This window comes from Rattus norvegicus, chromosome 1 (assembly GCF_021556685.1).
Source record: "Rattus norvegicus strain SHRSP/BbbUtx chromosome 1, alternate assembly SHRSP_T2T, whole genome shotgun sequence".
Lineage (NCBI taxonomy): Eukaryota > Metazoa > Chordata > Mammalia > Rodentia > Muridae > Rattus > Rattus norvegicus.
The window spans coordinates 146,965,001-146,985,354 of record NC_141534.1 but is presented as its reverse complement, the minus strand read 5'-3'; the positions used below and the strand labels follow the sequence as shown (position 1 = coordinate 146,985,354).

Genomic DNA, 20,354 nt, shown 5'->3' with positions numbered 1-20,354 from the left:
AAAACTAAAAATTACAAAAATAGAAGATCAGGCATCACAGGGCCGCATTCATGGTGGCAACTATCCACTAGAAGTAAAGCTTCACACTCAGGCATTGTGTATGTCCGCTGAAGCATCTGAGTTTGCGACCCCATTAATGACAGTCAACAATGGAAGACCGCCGAAGTTTCACAAGAAGAGATCTAAAAAAAAGGAGTCCACAGACGCTTCGCCTGATTTACCGGAACTGGCACGTCTCAGCTGTCTTCAAACACTAAAAAATTTCTATCATGCCATGGGCTTCAGGTGCCTTTCCCTACACTAGAAAAAAAAAAGCAAAACAAAATCTTACTACGCCGGAAGCCAAGTAGTTTGCCATAGTCACCTGACCCGTTAGTTGCATTCTGATTGGACTTTGGCATTACGTGCTCGGTTGATACGGCCCCAGCTACTCTAGAGGGCGGGGCCAGGAGCCAGAGGCCCCCGTGTTGGTTGGATCCTTCAAGGCTCATCCAATCAGAATAATCCTTCTTGCGGCGCGAAGCGTACGGCGCGGGGCGCAGGAGGGCCGAGTCCCCGCGCGGAATTTGGATTGTGGTTTACCCCGGCGCGGCGTGATCCTGGGTGAGGTGAGTTTCGCGCACGCAGGGCTGTAGTAGCTCCCCTGAGTAACCGGCTACACCCGGCCCGGCCAGGCCCAGACCCCGAGACCTCGGCCATTTCCCCAGTCATCTGCCTCAGTTCCTCCAATCCTTGCTTGTGGAGAGAAGCCCAGACAGAAGTAGAGACCCGGAGCCCCAGAAAAGACCACGTTAGGCGGCCGAGGCTTGAGTCTCACTGTCCACATATTCCTTAAGGTCTAGGACCTTGCTTACTGTCTGTCACACGCGAGGATTAATCTCATCTGCGTCTCGTAGTTTGTGTAATGCTGCAACGACTCCTAAAAGCAATACCTGCTTTCGAGACTCTAGAAGAGGTGAAAGTGCCCCGTTTTTTGCCGGGAGAGGCCGTAGCTCAGACCTCGTTTGCCGAAAGGGCATGTGAGCTTGGATGCCAGATAAGATCTGAAGAAGACCTACCCAGCTCCGAAGCATATCTCCCTGCCCCAGGCTCTCCCAGTCCCTCTAACTGTCATAGGTCACTGTGTGATTGAGATGAACCGGCCTTCCACCTGCCATCTGCCCAGAAAGGGGCAGGGGTGGGAAAGACTGAGAGATGACAAGGTGGAGCAGGGGAGAGGCAGACGCCCGGGGAGTAATGCATTTAATTGAATCTGTAGTGGACTTTGAAAGGATCTTCTTGCCTCAGCCATCATCCAGTGCTGAGTTGACACACCAGGTCGAATCAACATTTTATTAGCCTGACTACTCTTCTGTTTGAAAGTCATTTTAAATTTTCTTTGGATAAAATGGGATTTTTAGGTTCCCAAGATAGGGAATTAGTGCCAGTTTGTTTGTTTTGTCTCTTGTAGTCCAGGCTGGGCTCAAACTTGTGGAGCTGAGGGTGATTTTGTACTCTTATCTTTTCAGCCTCAGCCTCTCAAGTGTTAAGAGTTACAGACCCATGTCACCAACCCTTTTATTTAAAATGTATATATTCTGAAACGTGTACCTTTAAAAGAGAATAGCACGGAATTTTCTGTGTAGCCCTGGCTGCCGGGGAACTTGGACTGTAGACCAGGTTGATCTCAAACTCAGGTTCGACTGCCTCTGCCTCCTGAGTGCTGGGATTAAAGGCATAGGCTGCCACTGTCAGACAGAATGTAACATCTTAAACTTGATTGAGAGGCATGCTCTATTTTCTATATTTTTACCTTTTGTCTTTTGTGGGGAATGGAGATATGAGTGTGTCCTTGTTCATGTCTGTGCAAGTGTGTGTGTGTAAGAAGACCAGAGGTACCTTCTGCAATTGTCTCCTATCTTAGTGTTTGGGGCAGTCTCACTTACTGACTAAACTAGCCAGCCTCCCAGGGCTGGCATATAGATGCACATCACCACACCTGACTTTCTAAGTGGGTTCTGGAGATCTGAAATCAGGTCCTCATGTTCGTAGTATAGGCACTTTACTGACAAGAACCATATTCCCAGGCCTTTTTTGTCTTACCAGGCCCAAAGTAATTGAGAAATTACCTGTACAGTCTAGCGCCTAAAAGCCTCTGAGTATCTTGGCTACCTGTAGAACAAGATCAGCTGCCACCAGGAATGGTGGGTTGTACCTATAGCCCCAGCACTTTGAGTAAGACAGGAGAATAGAAAGTTAAGAGCAGCCTTAGAAAGGCTGGCTCAGAAACAGAAACTAGCTACCTGCCAGTACAAGCCTACCATCCACACACATGGAGGGTGGGGACGGAAGGATCAGGGCTTGAAAGTGAATTTGAGACCAGTCTAGACTGTATGAGACCTGGTCTCCAACACCCAAAACAAGCATTTAAATGCTCATCACATTTATAATATTGTCTTTCTGTCACTGATGATGACAATGGTGATGATGATGGTGGTGGTGATGATGATGACGATTAGGGGATGGTTTCTGGTCAAGATTTCTCTGTGTAGCTCTGGCTATCCTGGAATTTACTCTGTGGACCAGGCTGGCCTTGAACTTGAGATCTGCCTGTTTCAGCTTCCTGAGTGCTGAGATTAAAGGTGTGCACCACTACTGCCTGACTCATTACAAAATTTTAACCGTATTTATTTGTGCATGAGCTTGTTGGGGTCAGAGAACAACTTGCAATTCCCTCCCACCATATGGGGCCTAGGGATTCAACTCAGGTTATCAGGCTTGGCAGGCACTCCTTCTGCCCAAGCCAACCGAATGGTCCTATTTTTTTTTCCACAAGTTTTTTTTTTTTTTTTACCACATTTTAGTTATAACATAAGCTATATAGATTTTCTTAGGTAATTGTTTACAACATGCCATACTTGAGTGGCTGAGAGTTTTTAGTGTAGTTTTCTACATAGCATACAAGCACTCTGACTGAACGGTACCCTCAGCTCCTGGTTTTTGAGACTTTACTATGTGGCTCAGGCTGGCCGTGACCTGGCTCTCTTGCTTCAGCCTCCTGTGTGCTGGGGGTTGTAGTTTTATGTCACCACACCAGCTCTTTGTGTGTTTTGTTGATTTTCTTTTTCTTTTTGTCTTTTTTGCTTGTGTGGTGCTTGGAATGGAACCCACGGCCTGGTGCATGGCAGGCAAGTGTTTTACCACAGCTGAATTACAGTCTGGTAGTTGACAATGTTTCTAAGATGCATCTGGGCTAAAGAGGTGGCTCAGTTGTAAAGTACTTTACCTCACAAGCAGGAAGACCAGTGTTTCGGAACCCACAAAGAAAAGCCAGTTCAGTGGCATAAAACTCTAATCTTATCAGGCACAAGCCAGGAGCTTGCTGGTCAGCCAGTCTAGCCAAATTGGCTTTACTATGTGACTGCACACACATAGCATGTAAACATGCATACATGTAGCTAGGTCCAGCCTGAGCTGAAGAGATATTTTAGGACCAGGATATAACTCAGTGGTAGGGTGTGGGCCTGGCATGCACTGGGTTCTGGTATAATCTCAAGTACTGAAAAATGGGGGGCGGTGGGGATTTAGCTCAGTGGTAGAGCACTTGCCTAGCAAGCGCAAGGACCTGGGTTCGGTCCCCAGCTCCGGAAAAAAAAAAAAAAAAGAAAAATGGGGATATATATATATATCTCCCAGGTTCAGTGAGAGGACACCTACTGTTGACTTCTGGCCTCCACAAGAACTCGAAAGTACTCTTGCTCTTTGAGATATGCCTTAAAATTACATTATTCACAATAGTTATATAAGTGATACATTTTAACTGTATGCCATAGTTTATTACATTTAATCATTGTATTTCACGAGTGTCTCACCTGTATGTGTGTGTGTACCCCATTCACGCTTGGTGCCCACAGAGGTCACCTGGAACTGGAGCTCTGGATGGCTGTGAACCGCCTTCTTGTTGGGGCTGGGTCCTCTACAAGGGCAATATGTTTTCTTTACCTCTGGATCATCTCTCTAGCCCCTTTTGTGCAATTTTCTAGAAAATGTAGTTTACGTTTGCGGGTGTTTTGCCAGCATGCATGTCTGTGTACCTCATGTGTGCCTGGTGTCCTTAGGGGTCAGAATAGGGCATCAAATTACCTGGAACTAGAGTTAGAAATGGCAGTGAGCTGTAACGTCGGTGCTGGGGATCAAACCTGTGTCCTCTGGAAGAATAGAAAGAGCTCTTAGCCACTGTGTCATCTGTTTAGCCTTGATTTTCATACCTTAAGATACATTTTATTAATAAATTAAAATATCGCGCTATCTGATTGTAGCAGTTTTTATTTCATTGTGAGAGGCACACCTGACACCTACTGTCTGAATGGACTGGTTGTTTGGAGCCGGTCTCACTGCATAGCCCAGGCTGGTCTTGACCTCTGCTTGCTCTTTCCAATTTCTCTGATGAATAATACAGTATAGGGGGAGTGCTGCACTGCACTGCAGATCTCCAGACACCCTCGTCCTCCATTCATAAAGCTAATCAAATAGGATTTGCTCATTTCCCTACATACGGCAACTTGACCGCACTGTAACTGGGCTTACGTGGTACTTGTCCTTAAGTAACTGGCTATTTTGCTTAGTAGAATGTGTTCAAGGTTCGTCTGTATTGCTTGCTGTAGGATTGCTCTTTTTAAAGGCTAATATGCCGTCGTGTATATGTACCACCCATCTCTTTGGGGTTTTTTTGTTGTTTTTTTCTCTTTTTTCTTTTTTTCGGAGCTGGGGACTGAACCCAGGGCCTTGTGCTTGCTAGGCAGGTGCTCTACCACTGAGCTAAATCCCCAACCCTCATCTCTTTGTTTTTTGATGCAAGGTCTTAACTCTATAGCCTAGGCTAGCTTGTAACTTGTTATGCACCAGCATTCTTCCTGCGCAAGTGCTGGGTTACAGGAATGTGCCCCTGTGTCTAGCTTTCGAGGTCTGTTGTTACTTCATTTAATAAGTCTCTTGGAGGTTTTTTTTAAAGATTTATTTATTTATTTTATAAGTACACTGTAGCTGTCTTCAGATACACCAGAAGAGGGTATCTGATCTCATATCAGATGGTTGTGAGCCACCATGTGATTACTGGGATTTGAACTCAGGACCTTTGGAAGAGCAGTCAGTGCTCTTAACCACTGAGCCATCTCTCCAGCCCCTCTTGCAGGTTTTAAAGTTATTTTTGTAATTATATCCTAGAGACTTTATTATTTGTCTTTAATACTTAGGTCATTTTGGGTTTTTTCTTTCATTTGGATGAGTTTTACAAATTAAAAATTTTTAACATGTGTGTGTGCGCGTGCACTGCAAACAGGGTATTATATGTCCTAGGCTTTCCTCAAACTTGCCAGACAGTCAAGAATAACTGAACATTTTATCTTCCTGCCTCTATTTCTCAAGCCCTGAGGCTACAGGTGTGCACTGGTTGAACACAGGGCTGTGTGCATGCTGGGCAAGCAGTCTACCAGCAGGGCTACACCGAGTGTAGATGTAAATACCTCTGCCTCAGGAACCCCAGTTCTCAGCACCAGTAACCAAACTGACTGTTCTCACTGAGTGCTTAACCGTACTGCCATTGTAGATCGTGTGTGGGCTCATGCTTGTTTTCTGAGTCAGTTTCATTGTGTGGCTAAAGTTTTTATGTCTCTATTCTGCAGAGCAAATCTCACCTTGTATTGTTTTTTTCAAGAGCACGTTGGCTATTTTTGCCATTTTATATCTATTATAATTTTATACCCAGGGGGTTGATACAAGTGCTTGTCATTCTACAAGGCTGACAGCCTGGGTTTGGGTTCCCAGACCCACGAAACCAGTAGTGCAGTCCTGGGAAGTGGGAGGCGGAAGAGGAGGGTCTCTAGAAGCTTGTAAGCCAGCTAGTCTAGCTTACACAGTGGTGGAGAAAACCTGTCCCAAGTAAGGTGGAAAGGCAAGGTGCCAGAAACTGAAGATTGTCCTCTATCCTCCGCACAATGCCACATTGATACAGCCCAGTATTCATACAGATCCACTGTTAAGTTCCTCCAGAAAGAGAAAACTGAGAATTTGATTGGAATTTTATTGTCATAGATCAGTTTGGGATCTTGGCATCTTGAGAATATTGTTTTCCTGTCACTAATGTGGCTCACTTGGCTGTTCTTTAATTTTTTAAAAAATAGCCTAACCATTTCTTGAATTTATATGACCATAGTTTGACAGATATTTTTGGAGGGTACTTAAATGTTGATGTCACTGTAAGTAAGTGTTTTGTTCTTTATTTTCTAGTTGTCCATCAGTAACATGTAAAAAGGATGTTTTCTACTGATGTCTTTTCTAGCAGTCCTTCATAAAGCTGCTGTACCAAATCACTACAACTTGGTTGCTTAAGTGACAGCATTATCTAATAGCTCAGTCTTCTGAAGTCTGGTGGACTTACCTGGAAGAGGGTTTAAGGGGTTTTCAGAGCTGCGTTTGTCCCTACAGGCTCTAGGGAAATATGCTATTGCCCTTGTCAGCTGCTTGCAGATGACCATGTCCCTAGCTTGAGATTTCTTTCATTATCAAAGCCAACAGTCTTGGGTGGACTCCTTCTCAAGTCGTCAGCTATCTGGTCTGCCACCAGAGTTTTCTCTCTCACTTAAAAGTACACTTGGGGTTACATTGGCTCCGCTAGCACAGCCCAGGAAAGTTTGGGGTTTTTCTGTTTTTTCTTCTCACCTTAATTTTTCACCCTAAAGACCTAATGCCTCAGATATGTTTGGCAAACTTCTTAAAATAAGATTTCAAAATTAAGTCTTCAGTTATTTTGGGGCCAGATGTGGTTAGGCACACCTTTAAACCTAGTACTTGGGAAGCAGGGCAGGAAAGTGTCGGTGAATTTCTCACCAACTTGGTTGACATGATGAGTTCTAGGCCAGCCAGGGCTGTGTAGTGAGACCCCACGGCTTCCAGCATGTTACTCCAATTCCAGGGGATCTGATGTCCTCTTCTGACCTCCATGGGCACCCTGCATACATGTGGTGCGCATAAGTACCTGTGGGCAGATCACTCATACACATAAAACAAGCAAATATTTTTAAAAAAGAAACTCACGAGTTTATAAAACCACTAACCAAAATTAGATCGAATAAAAAGTCACTAACATGGGGCTGGGGATTTAGCTCAGTGGTAGAGCGCTTACCTAGGAAGCGCAAGGCCCTGGGTTCAGTCCCCAGCTCCGAAAAAAAAGAACCAAAAAAAAAAAAAAAAAAAAGTCACTAACATAAATGTTTTAGTCATTCTGGGTTTTTTGTTGTTTGTTTTTATTTCTGTACTGTTTTTGTTTTTCCGAGAGGGTTTTACTGGGTAGCCCTGGCTGTCCTAGAACTCACTCTGTAGAGAAGGCTAGTCTCAACTCAGAGATTCACCTGCCTCCACTCCCCAAGCGCTGAGGTTAAAGGGGCGTGTCGATACCAGCCAGTGGTTATTCTGTTTTAGGATAATCCACCAGCAGCAGTAGTTCTCACATGACCGGATACCACATGAGCAGACAGTCACACCTTGAAAAGATTAAGGTGTAGACCTCTGTGTGTGAGCAGAGTATGGGACCTTATTCTTGTTTTAGCATTTTCATGGTTTAATTTGAAGATTGGTTTTGGTGCTGCACACACAACCATACAATTTGCAAATGTTGGTGACTTTTCTTCTCTCTCCCCAGGTACCTTTCATTTGCTTTCGCACTTTGGCTTCGAGTTGTAATGCATGCCCTGTGAAAGTAGCTCTAGTGGAGCTCGCACTGTCTCACTGAGAATAAGCCTTCCTAGCGTATTGTAGACCAGTTTGTTCCAATGTACATACCAGTTTGTTCCAATGTACGTCCCTTCTGTCAGGATGGGGATTTCCTTCCATTCTTTGTGAATGGATTTTTATCATATGTTATTCTGTGGATCTTGAGGAAGTGGCCATAGTGTTTGTTGTTTTGTTTTGTTATAATCTAGTATTGTGGTGAGTTATCTTAGTTGATTTTCTAATGGTGAACTAGCCTTGCATTCCTAAAACAACAGAATCTGGTCTTATAAGTAGCTAAACTTCCTTCACACCTACATCTATGAATGAGGATTAGCCTGTGTGTTTTCTGTTGTACTGGATTGAAGTGCTCACTGTCAGGATAAAGATGTAGGGCAAGAAAAGTTGATCTGTACTTAGGGGTTGTCTGTATGAAACTGGAGTGCTTTACTGCTATAAATGCTCAGAACACTCTTTGTTCTTCTCCTTCCCTCTCTTCTTTCCTCACCCCCTTTTTTTTCTTTCTTTTTAAACAGACAGGGTCTTAAGTGATAATCCAGACCGCCTGGAACTCACTGTGTAGCCAGAGTAGACCTTAACCTGACAGGAGTCATCCTCATTCAGCTGCCAGGGCATTAGCCACGATGCCCAGCACTTTCAGGTTTTTGAGACAGGATCTCACACACCCCAGGTTGACCTTGAATTCTTTACATAGCTAAAGCTTGCCTTGAATTCCTGCTCTACCTGCCTCAATTCCCCACCAACTCCAGTTATTTAATATTGTATTGAAGACTTAAGACAGTGAAATCAGGTAAGAGAAATTATTCAAGGCACGAGGCTTGGAAAATAAAAAAAGTACTAGTGTCCTTAACCTGCAGATGATATGGAGGTATCTAGAACACATAAAAACAATCTAACCAAAATGAAAAATAATTTAGCCCAGCCCAGCAGTATATGCCTATAACCCCGCACTCAGAGGTGACTGCCTGAGAATTGGATTCAAGTCATCTGTAGTGACAATTTTGGAGTTTTGGTTTCTTTCAAAAACACAGAAATATAAGAATATGTTTTCTGTTTAGTTCCATATGTGGGGAGGTGGGGCTGCTTCAGAGTGCCCACAGCAGCTGAGCATGCTTTGCCTCGTGCTCTGTGGCTTTGCCAGCTGCAGATAGTTTCTTTGGTTGTGCGATGTCTGGAATTCTGGGGACGTTTAAGAGGGGGTGAATGTTAGGGACTGAGAGGTGGGTGAGCTGGTGGTTGGTGGATAGTTGCAGTTTATTAGGTAGTGGTCCTCAAAGAAGAAAGTAGCTGTACAGAGAGTGAAGCTCAAACTTGCCTGAGTAACTCATTGCCCCTGATCAGCAGGAAGTAGTCTAATGATAATGTCGCCCCTCTCTGACCTCTGACATTGTTCAGGGGTCTCTTTCCTTTGTTCTCTATCCTTTTTTCTCTTATCTAGTGTTAGGGGGTTGAAAGGGTGAGAAAAAGAAGAACCCACAAAATAGCAAACACAGGGCTACAGTCATTCTCAGCTACATGGTGAGTTTGAGGCCAATCTGGACTGTGTGAGACTGTCTTCACAGCAGCAAATGCAGAAGACAGAGTTTAGTAAGACAGCCGTATGCATTCAACACACAAACCCGGTGTCTAACAAAGAAGACTGTATAGGAAAGGGGATAGTCTCATACTGAAAACAAAGGGATTTCAAATGTAAATGAAGACATCTTTAAAACAGCTAAATGTTACAAAAGTCGCAAGGTACCTTTCCCAGGACAGAGTAACCTAACACCCAGAGAGCATGGAGTTTACATAACTTAACACACACATTTAGTGTAGCCTCATTTAAAATAGCTGCAAGGTTTTCTTTCTGGTGCTACAATGATTCTAAAGTTCACATAGAACAAACAAAAAACAAAGCCATGAAACCAGGTCTGGTGCCGTCCACCTGTTCTCCCAGCACCTTAATCTATAACTGGCAGAAGGAAGGAGGTAATCAAGATCACATCAGAGACTAATGAAATATAGGAAAAAAAGCAGTTAAGAAATAGACAAGACCAAGAGTCATTTCTTTGAAAAGATGTGGAGGTCAGAGAACAACTTGAAGTAGTTCCCTCTACCGTGTTGGTTCTAAGAATCTAAGGTCATCAGACTCTGTGACAAGTACCTTTAACCACTGAATTATCCCCACGGGCTCCTGGAAAGATATTTTTTTTTAAGCTGACAGTCTTTTAACTGGAGGTACTAGGAAAGTGTCTTAGTTATGTTTCTATTGCCATGACAAAACACCACAGCCAAGGCAGCTTGTTAAAGGAAGCATTTAGTTTGGGGGCTCATGGTTCCAGGGGTGCTAGAGAGCAGGACCGTCATGGCAGGAAGCATGGCAGCAGGTAAGCAGACAGGCGTGGACTGAAGCAGTAGCGGGAGCTTTCATCTACAAGTTGGAAGCAGAGGGAAAGAGAGGGAGAGGGAGAGAAAGATAATGGTATGGGCTTTTGAAATATCAAAACCAGTGACACATTTCCAACAAGGCCACATCTCTCCAAGGTTATACCTCCTAATTTTTCGCAAACAGTTCTACCAACTGTGGGCCAAGAGTGCAAGTATATGATTCTATGGGGCCCATTCTCATTGAAACCCCACAGAAAGAAAGGAAATTCAGATAACTAAGGGACTATCATAACTGATTATAGAAGTTATTCTTTATTGATAGTACAGACCTATAATTTAGGCCACACAGGACGTTGATATAGGAAAATTGTAGGTTCAAGGCCAACCTGGGCTATAGAGTAAGTTTCAAATAAGCCTGAATAATTTAATAACACCTGTCACAAGATAAAAAGTGAAAAGGTTAGGTGGGACAAAGGAATAAAATGCGTTTTATAAAGGCGCTATGAACAATTATATGCTGACAACTATGATTTGAGTGTCCCCTAAGAGTTCACATAGGGGCTGGAGAGATGGCTCAGTGGTTGAAAGCTCTGACTTCCCCCTTGGACTGGGATTCAGTTCTCAGCACCTACATGGTGGCTTACAACAACCTGTAACTCCAGTTCCAGAGAATCTGTTGCCCTTTTCTGCTTTCTTGGGGCACCAAGGATGAACATGGTGCAGACTTTCTTGCAGACAAAATACTCATATGCACACAAACCCCCCCCCCCCCCCCCCCCCGGAGCTGGGGACCGAACCCAGGGCCTTGCGCTTCCTAGGCAAGCGCTCTACCACTGAGCTAAATCCCCAACCCTCGCACACAAACTTTTAAAATCTTTAAAAAGGAAGTTGAGAGGTGGGAGCTAGCTGGGAGTGTCAGGATTATGACAAGAGAGACCTCATGACTCATGAAGGTCTTTCTCATGGGAATGTGTCTGCTGCATTTTCTCTTTTCTGCATGAGCCCCTTTCTATCCTGAGGGCCAGCAGACACTAGAGCGGTGGACTTTGACTTCCTGCTTCTCTTGACTTCCTGCTTCTCGTGATTATAAGCTAAAACCAACCTTTCTTTTATAGGTTTCCCAGTTTCAGGTACTCTGTCACAACAGAAAATTACTCATTTGATAATGTAAATCAAATGTATAAGTTCCAAAAATGAATAACTACTAGATCAGTTTGAAAGGGCATGGGAGGGTTGAGAATTTAACTTAGCGGTTACACTCTTTGAAAGGCCCCAGGTTTCTTTCTAGTATCAAAACAAAGCACAGCACGGGCAAAGGATTTGAATAGAGAATTCCAGAGAGGATGCACAATGGTCAGTAAACACATGAAGAGAGTGCTCATTTTGGTAAATTGTTAGAGAAATGCAAATAAAAACCAGGTGAGATAACCTCATATCCATCAGAGTGGCTATCGTTTTACAGGAGGGAAGGGGGAGGAGGAGGAGGGGAAGGAGGAAGGAAAAGCTAAAGAGCAGCAAGTGTTGCTAAGGATGCTGAAAATTTGGAAGCCTTGTTAATTATTGGTAGCAGAGTGAAAACAGCGTTCCAGAGGACAGTAGTGTGACAGTATGATAGCTGCTCAAATGATAAAAAGAGAATTGCCATTTAATAAATCCATTTCTGGAATGTATCCAAGATGGTTGAAATCAAGACTTCCAGTGTAACAGTTAATTTATTTTAAAAACCTATTAAATGTATTTATTTTCTGTGTCTGAATGTATGTATGTGCACCATGTACATGTGCCTGGTGCCTAACGAGGATCAGAATCCTTGAACTCCTGTTATAAATGGTTGTGACCCACCACTTGGGTCCTAGGAACCAAAGTCAGGTCCTCTGTAGAGCAATACGTGCTCTTAACAGCTGAGCCATCTCCTTAGCCCTGTGATGGTTAATTTACTTGTTAGTTACATTGGATTGGAGGGAGCCTTGGATACTAGTAAAGTACACTCTGAGCAAGTCTGTAACAGTGTTTCCCGAGATCCTAAGGGCTCTGGCCTAGTCGGTGTTAACTGGCTTTATAGACCAGGCTGGCCTCAAACTCAGAGATCTACTAGCCTTTGCCTCCTGAGTGGTGTGATTAGAGATGTGTGCCACTATGCCCGACCCAGAACATTCTTTCTTGATCATTTGCAGTAGGAAGATCCACTTTTGATCTGGAATTTTGAGATGGGAAGATACAATTTAAATTGGGACCAAACTGTTTGCTAGCAGCCTGTAAAGGACATGGACTAAGGAAGCTTTTGCTCTTTACCTGCTTGGTCTCGCTGGCAAGTCCATCCCTTCACTGGCATTAGAGACTACTTCTTCAGGGTCCAGTGTGCACTGAAGACATCCAGACAGACAGCCTCGTGGGCTGGACAACGACTGGATGTTTGGATCTCCCGTTGGTTGGTAAGAGCCATTGTTGGATTAGCTGGACTGGACCACAGCCTGTAAACCATTGCATAAATCCCTTTTATATATACATGCAGACCATTACATACATCCCATACACACACACACAGATATATCATTACATTAGTATTACATATAATGTATGCATATATGTGTGTACATGTATGTAATGTATAAGCATTACATATAATGCATTTGCACATATGTTACAGATATATGTTATTACATAAACCCCCATATATAAATACATACATATATATATATTCATTTTATAAATTCTGTTCCTCTAGAGAATTCTAATACAGTAGCCAAAAAGTGGAAGCAATCCAAATGCCCATCAAGAGATAAACATAAGGGTTGGGGATTTGACTCAGTGGTAGAGCGCTTGCCTAGCAAGCGCAAGGCCCTGGGTTCGGTCCCCAGCTCCAAAAAAAAAAAAAAAGAGATAAACATAACCAAAATGTAGTATATACATATTATAGAACATTGCTCAGCTTTAAAAGAGAAAGGAATTCTTTCTTATGCTACTTGAGTGAACCTTTAAGATGTTATGTTCAGTAAAATAACAGCTGCAAAGATTCTCCTTAATGAAGAACCTAGAAGTCAGACTGTAACAGTAGTTGATGGTATCTAAAAGGAAGGAGAATTCAAAAGGTAGTGTTAATTATTGGATAATTGCTTGTGTTATAAAATTAAAAACTTCCTGCATTTGATGGCACAGAGATGATGCCACTCTCTGAGCACTAAACATTGCATCTGTTTATTTTTGGTACATGGTGCACGTGTGAAGGTCAGAGAACCCCTGTTGGAAGTTGGCTTCCTCCTGCCTTAGGTTTCAGGGGTTTAGTTCCAGTTACCAGGCTGGATCAGCAAGTGCTTTTACCTGTTGACCTGTCTTGCCTGCCCCACAGAACATTCTGTAACAATAGTGATAGTAAATCCTGTGTCTTGTATAATTTTGTGCAATAAACAACTTTAGAAAGACAGCTCGAAGCAGTACTGATCCTATTGGCCAAATGTCAAATAATTTGCATGTCAAAATAGTTTATCCCTTGATGTCTGTGAGAGATTGGTTTTGAGACACACACACACACACAATCACAATCACAATCATGTGCATGTTTGGGGGCACCCTTTGTTTTGTTTTTTAGGCAGGGTTTCTCTGTGTAGCCAACTTGGAGCTCAGCCTGCCTCTGCCTCCCAAGTGCTGGGGTTCAAGTTGTGAACCACCTCTCTCCAGCAGGAGCAATAACAGCTTTATTTTATTATCTGTTATTAAAATAACATTTCACATAAAATCAGTTTAACGTGTATAGCTCATTGGCTTTTAGTATGCACAGAAGCGTGCCTTTATCACCATAATCAAGATTAGCCCATTTTCATAAGCCCAAAGAAACTCCAATGGCCCCTTGCCATTAACCCTAAGTCCTGTCATTCTCCCAACTCCTAGACTGTCTGATTGGGTGTATATTGCTATGTAGCTCTGAGTGTGCTTGTATTTACTCTGTAGCTGAGGCTGGCCTTGAATTTGCATGAACTTGAAGTACTAGGATTATAGACATGTACCACAATACCTGGTTAGTATCCTTGATTTTAATTATTTTTGGTTGTCAAAGCAAGTACAGGTTCTCCTTATTGATGATACCAAGTTTCTTTTTTAATTTGTTGAGACAAGGTTTTGCTATAACCCAGGGTGGACTTGAACTCTCAACCTTCCAATTTCAGGCTCCTCCTGAATTATAGATATGCATCATGCTGCTTACTCTTGGCTTATTGTCCAGTTTCCATTTTTTGTGTCTTGCAGATACTGCCAAACATGCCTTTTATTTCTGACAGAATAGGATGTCTGGTAGTCTTATACTCAGATCTGAAATGTTTACTCTCGGTCTCTGTTTACTAGTTCTTATTTCCCATGCCTTGTTTGCATGTGTGTGGCCTTTGCTATGCCTGGTCTTTTAAGTTGTTCTTGGGCTAGAAAAAAGCTGCATTCTTCCCTACTGGGCTTTGTGCTTGCCCAGTGCCTTGGTGTTAGGCTTTTGAAGTCACACCCTAGGGTTTTAATCCTGTAGGTAGTGAGAGTTGCTTGGGTTTGTGTTTCAGTGTTGCCTTTACTTAATCCTTCAAAAACAGGCAACTTTTCTTTTCCTGTATATTCTTGGGAAGCAGGACTTGGCTGCTGCTTCTTCTTCTTTTTTTTTTTTGTCAAGTTTTGTAAAATATTCTTATAGTATTTTAATTAGAATTTTGTTAACTCGTACTAATTTACAAGGAAAACTCTTGTCTTTATTTCTAGATCTTTCTTTTAGGAGCATGAAATGTTTCCCTAAGTCTTTATTTTTCCCAATAGTATTTGGTCATTTTCTTATCATTTATATATGTCTTTTGTTAGGTTAATTGCTAGTTGTTTAATACTCTTTACTATTAGTACAACTAAATGTCTTTTTAAAACTGTTTTCTAGTTAGTTATTACTGCTATATGATAATGCATTTGACTTTTAAGAATTCATATTGTCTTTTATTTTTCTGAAGTTTTAATTACCTGTTGTTATGACTGGTTTTTCTTGAATTGTGTTAGTGTATAATCAAGTTGTCTCCAAGGCTAATCTTATCTCTTCTGTTATTTCCTTTTGCCATGACAAGAGTGGCCAGTGTGAGGATGGAAATGAGAGAACAGTCTTGATTTTTGCCTTTATTTTTAATAGATTTACTGCTAGTGTAAAGTTATATTTACGCTATAACTTCTGGTTTGGTGGTTTTGTTTTTTTTAAGGTTTATTTAGTTTTATATGTGTGAAAGTTTGCCTGCATGTATGTCTGTGCACCATGTGTGTTCCTGATGCCTGTAGAAGCCAGAAGAAGCTGATAGGAACTAGCTTATTGGTGTCGAAACCCAAACTTAGTCCTCTGCAATAGCAAATGCTTGTAACTGCTGAGTTAACTCTGCAGATTTAACTCTGTAGAAGTGGCTCAGGGGTTGAGAGGATACAATGTTCTTACAGAGTACATCAGTTTTGTTCTCAGCACCCATGTTGGGTTGTTCACAACTGCCTGTAACTCTAGTTCCAGAGTAATTCAAAGACTCTGGCATCCATGGGTATCTTGCATTGACTGACTGACAGACAGACAGACAGATACACACACACACACACACACACACACACACACACACACACACACACACAATTTGAAATAAAACAGAATAATGGTTTGAGCTTATCACATCTTTTTAAAAAAGGTATTGGTAACAACACGTGAACCAAGAAAATTCAAGTTGCTTAGTGTAATGGTTACTTCTATAATCCCTGCTCTCAGGAGCTAGAGTCAGAAGAATTGGGAGTTTCGAGCCAGCCTGACCTACATAGTGAGATCCTGTCTCAAAAAGAAAACAAAACAGTGGGCTGAGAGATGGCTCAGTGGTTAAGAGCACTGACTGCTCTTACAGAGAACTTAGCTTAAATTCCCACTGCTCAAGCTCAAATGGTGGCTCACAGCAATCTGTAGCTCCATTTCCAGGAGCTCCAACATCCTCTCTGCCCTCTGTGGGCACTAGTCATGCAACTGAATACAAACTTATATGTAGACAAAACATTCATGACATTTTAAAAACCTAATAAAAGGAAACAAGCCAGAATAAAAATAACAAAACAGATCCAACTGAGAAAGGGCACAGGGAACCTCCTGTGTATTGGGAATGTTGTACCCCTTGGTCTGAGTGTTGTTCAGTGTGCATGTAAGTAAAGCCATTGAGCACATAGTCATAATTTTTGTTTTTCATTGCATAAATGCTGCATCTTGATACATACAAAAGTCTTATTTTACTTATCTGCTTATATTTGTTTTTAATTAATTAAACTGTTTGGATGATAAATTAGTAGTTAATTAGAACTTAATTTGTTCTAGCTTTGCACTTCTGGGATAAGTCATAGTTGATCACAATTTTAATCTTCAGACATCTTTTTTTATTCTTTAACATTTCTTATTCCCATTCAATAAATATTGGTTGAGCTGAGCATGGTGACGCACCCCTTTAATCCTAGTACTTTGGAGGAAGAAGTAGGTAGATCTGTGAGTTCAGTTCAACCTGGCCTGCATAGTAAGCTGTAGGTTCGTCAGGACTACGTGGTGAGACCCTGTCTGTAGGTGTTGGGAGGCAAGTGGGTAGGTAGGTAGGTAGGTAGGTAGGTAGATCCTGCCCATAGATAGACAGATTAGATAGGCAGGCAGGCAGGCAGACAGACAGACAGACAGACAGACTCTGCCCATAAGTAGGTAGATAGTAAGTAGGCAGGTAGGTAGGTAGGTAGGTAGGTAGGTAGGTAGATAGATAGATAGATAGATAGATAGATAGATAGATAGATAGACAGACAGACAGACAGACTGACAGGCAGACAGACAGACAGACAGACAGAAGGTAGATAGATAGACAGACAGACAAGACAAAACAAGCAGACATAATTGGCTGAGCCGTAAACAGAGATTCTAATGGTTAGAAAACTAGTAATAACTCTTATTTGTCTCTGTTTACAATTAAGTGAGAAAACAACAAGACAAATAAGTATGAAGTGAACGTTAAATTGCAACTATAAGTACTCTAATTAAGAGCTATTTATGAAGGGTAATTTTATTGAACACTTAATGTCGTTTATTGTTTGTACTCCTTTTTTTGGCACTTGTGTAACACTATTCCTGTCTAGATGTGAGCAAATGTCCATTCTCCTCAGACAAAACTGACAGTAGACCAAAATATTGATATACCACATGATTTCCACTTGGTGAATCAGTAAACTGTATTGGGGTTATTTACAGGAATATGGGGGAGAGGTTACTTACAGGACACTGATACCAATAGGGGTGACATCTCATGAAAGCTGGAAATTTGAAGTATATAGAACATTTCAACAGGTTCAGAAGTGATCCTTTCAGGCTGCTTAGTTGGTCTGAATGAGAATGTCTCAGCTGCATGTATGCATCTGAGTGAGTGTGTGTGCTTACAGGAGAGACCTACTGACTGGTCAGTTTCAGGAACTTCCTGAAGTCATTGAGTATTTATGTTTACTTCCTGAGTTTAACAATCATCCTTTTAGGATAGAATGTTCTACTTCCATTTAGAATAGCCTCTTATTTCACCTCCCCTTTTACATCCAATGTCTTAAAAAACAAGATTCCCTCCAAGATGGACAAGTTTTTGAAGGAAGTTGCTACACATAACAGTTACCTTAAATTTTAATGTATACTTTTTGCATAACAACCATATGAAATAAGCAGGCTTTTGTTTTACAAAAGCAAAGGTGGGTTTTATGAAAAGCTTTTGATACAGATTTGAGTGTAGACATTGAAAGAGAGGAAAACTAGCAGAGTTGTTTTATACACTCAAGGATAGATGTGGGCTTCTCTGGAAAGAGTCACCTAGGTAGGCCTGGTTGTGTTGTTTATTGGTGAAGACACCCTCACTGTAATCCAGGTGGACCTTTCAATCAGGAACTTTTTGGTAATCCTCCTGCCTCAAGGATTATGCAGGTGTACAACATCCCTAGCTTTGTTTATATGTCTACTTTTAGTTTTCTGCATTTTCTTGTTATGTTCTTATAGTTGTCATATAGATTAAATATAGTTTGGGTATTTTAGCATATTTTTATAACTTTTTAATTCCTGAATTTTCCTTTGATGTGACGTGTAGATTCTATTTGTATTTCCTATCAGTTTTGTTAAGTTTGCCTGTAACACATTATTGAAACATAACCTATTTGTAAAAGGCTGACAATTACTTGACTACATTTTTACTGTAGATATAAAAAAAAGTAAATGAGAAGAGTCTTGGAAAAAATGGGCTAAGACTCTGATAAGCATAACTAATTCAGGAATACATTGGACAGCTGTTTTGCTACTTTAAGTTACAGAATGTTGCGAGTCATGTCCTAGTTTCTTTTGCTGTTGCTATGCTAAAATTCCTTGACAAAAGTACCTTCGGAGAGAAAGGGTATATAGTCCGTCATTTCAGGGAGATCAAGGCAGCCACAATCAGAAAGCGGAAGGATGAGTGTATGCAGCTTCCCAGCTCCCTCTCTCCACCCTAGATCCCAACCCGGGGAACGTCCCACACATAGTTAAGACGTATCTCCCCATTTCAATTCATGTGACCAATGTTTTCTCACAGACATGCCTGCAGGCTCGTTTCCCAACTGATACTAGGTTTTGTCAAGTTGATAATTAACCCTCACATCACTTTTTCCAGAAGATAAACTATGTGTGTGTCTGTATGAATCTGCATATATATGCTACATACATATTTTAAAAGAACATATAATGTTAATGAGTCCTGTCTAAAGTCTCTGTCCTCTGTCCTCTGTCCAGAAATGGTTTGCTTAGTGTTTGGTTTTATAGAGGGCCCTTGTTTCCCGGGTCACAGGTGAGGTGTTTGCTCATGTGGGAGGCTTACTACTTTTGCTGCAGGGAAAGTCACCTGGTAAGAAGCTCACAGGGCTTGGCTGTGTTTTCAGGAACAACTGAAACCTACTTTTAGCAGAAAGCTAGAGTGTGCACCTGACTGTTAGGTGGTACCAAGTGTCTTAGAATAGTCATTTTGGCAGTCCACCTCTTGATATTCTGAAATAGCTGTCTTGTTACAACAAAAAGAATGAAAGGAACATTTGACCTAGAAAGAGAAGGCAGTCCTAATTTTGATAGGTCTAAAAATTATTTTATTTATTTGAAAAAGGACACCCCTCCCCAAAAAGAAAAACAAAAAACACTCTTAGAGGTAAAGAATAATTCATTGTTTAGAATCCCCCAGGGTGTTTGTGTGTGTGTATGTGTGTGTGTGTGTGTGTGAGAGAGAGAGAGAGAGAGAGAGAGAGAGAGAGAGAGAGAGATTACCACACTGCACGTGTGACAGATGTGAGCCTTTGCATTCTACCTTGATCGAGACAGTCTCTTCATTGTGGTCCACTCTGTCCTAGGCTAGCTGGCTCTCAAGCTTTCAGAGATTCCTATCTTTGCTTACTAAAGAAGCACCAAGATTACAGATATGCACTGTGCATGTATTTTAGTTTCAAACTCAGGTCTTCACATTGAGTTTACCCACTGAGCTATCTCCGCAGACCTGATTTGTTATTTTGAAGCTAATAAGATAGTTCCAGTTACTGAATTAAAAAAATTATGACTCAACTTAAATATCACCATTTTCAGAAACGGACTTCTAGAACAATGTAGTGTGACCTATCTAATATTATTAATCCTTCCTCCAAATATGTATATGGTATAAAACAAAGGTGTATTATAAAAATAGAATGATAAACTGGGTATGAACATTTGCCTGTAATTCCAGCACTGGACACAGGAAATTCATGAGTTTGGGGTCAGCCGAGGTTATATAATAAGACTTTGTGTATTAGTCAGGGTTCTCTTGAGGAACGGATTCAGAGAACTAATCCATATGTGCATGCGTACGTGCGTGCGTGCGTGCATGTGTATTATGTAAAGTGACTTATTAGAATGATTTACTAGCTGTGGTTCAGCTAATCCACCAATGGCTGTCTACCAACAGAAGGTCCAGGAACCCAGTAGTTCTTCTGGCTGGCTATCTCACTTGATCTTTTTAGTACACACTGGAATCATGAAGATGTTCTGATAAGTTCTAAGGCCAGTAAAGAAATGGACTAGCCAGCGAGAGCAAGTAAAGAGCAAGCTTCCGTCTTCCATGTCCTTTATATAGGCTGCCAGCAGAAGGTTTAGTTCAGATTCAAGGTATATCTTCCAACCTCAAAGATCCAGATTAAAAGTGGCTTTTCCC

The 20,354-nt window shown here is 41.7% G+C and overlaps 1 protein-coding gene across 4 annotated transcripts in view; it reads left to right on the top strand.

Annotated features, from left to right (window-relative positions):
• Positions 1-506: 506 nt before the first annotated feature.
• The window catches only part of Blm (BLM RecQ like helicase), an 86,167-nt gene continuing 66,319 nt past the window's right edge, over positions 507-20,354 (top strand). For 2 of the 4 annotated variants that reach the window (XM_087557457.1, XM_087557453.1), the window contains exon 1: positions 12,306-12,563. In XM_087557457.1, the coding sequence (XP_087413583.1) occupies positions 12,541-12,563 (23 nt within the window). In that variant the 5' untranslated portion in view covers positions 12,306-12,540. 4 annotated transcript variants of the gene reach the window in all.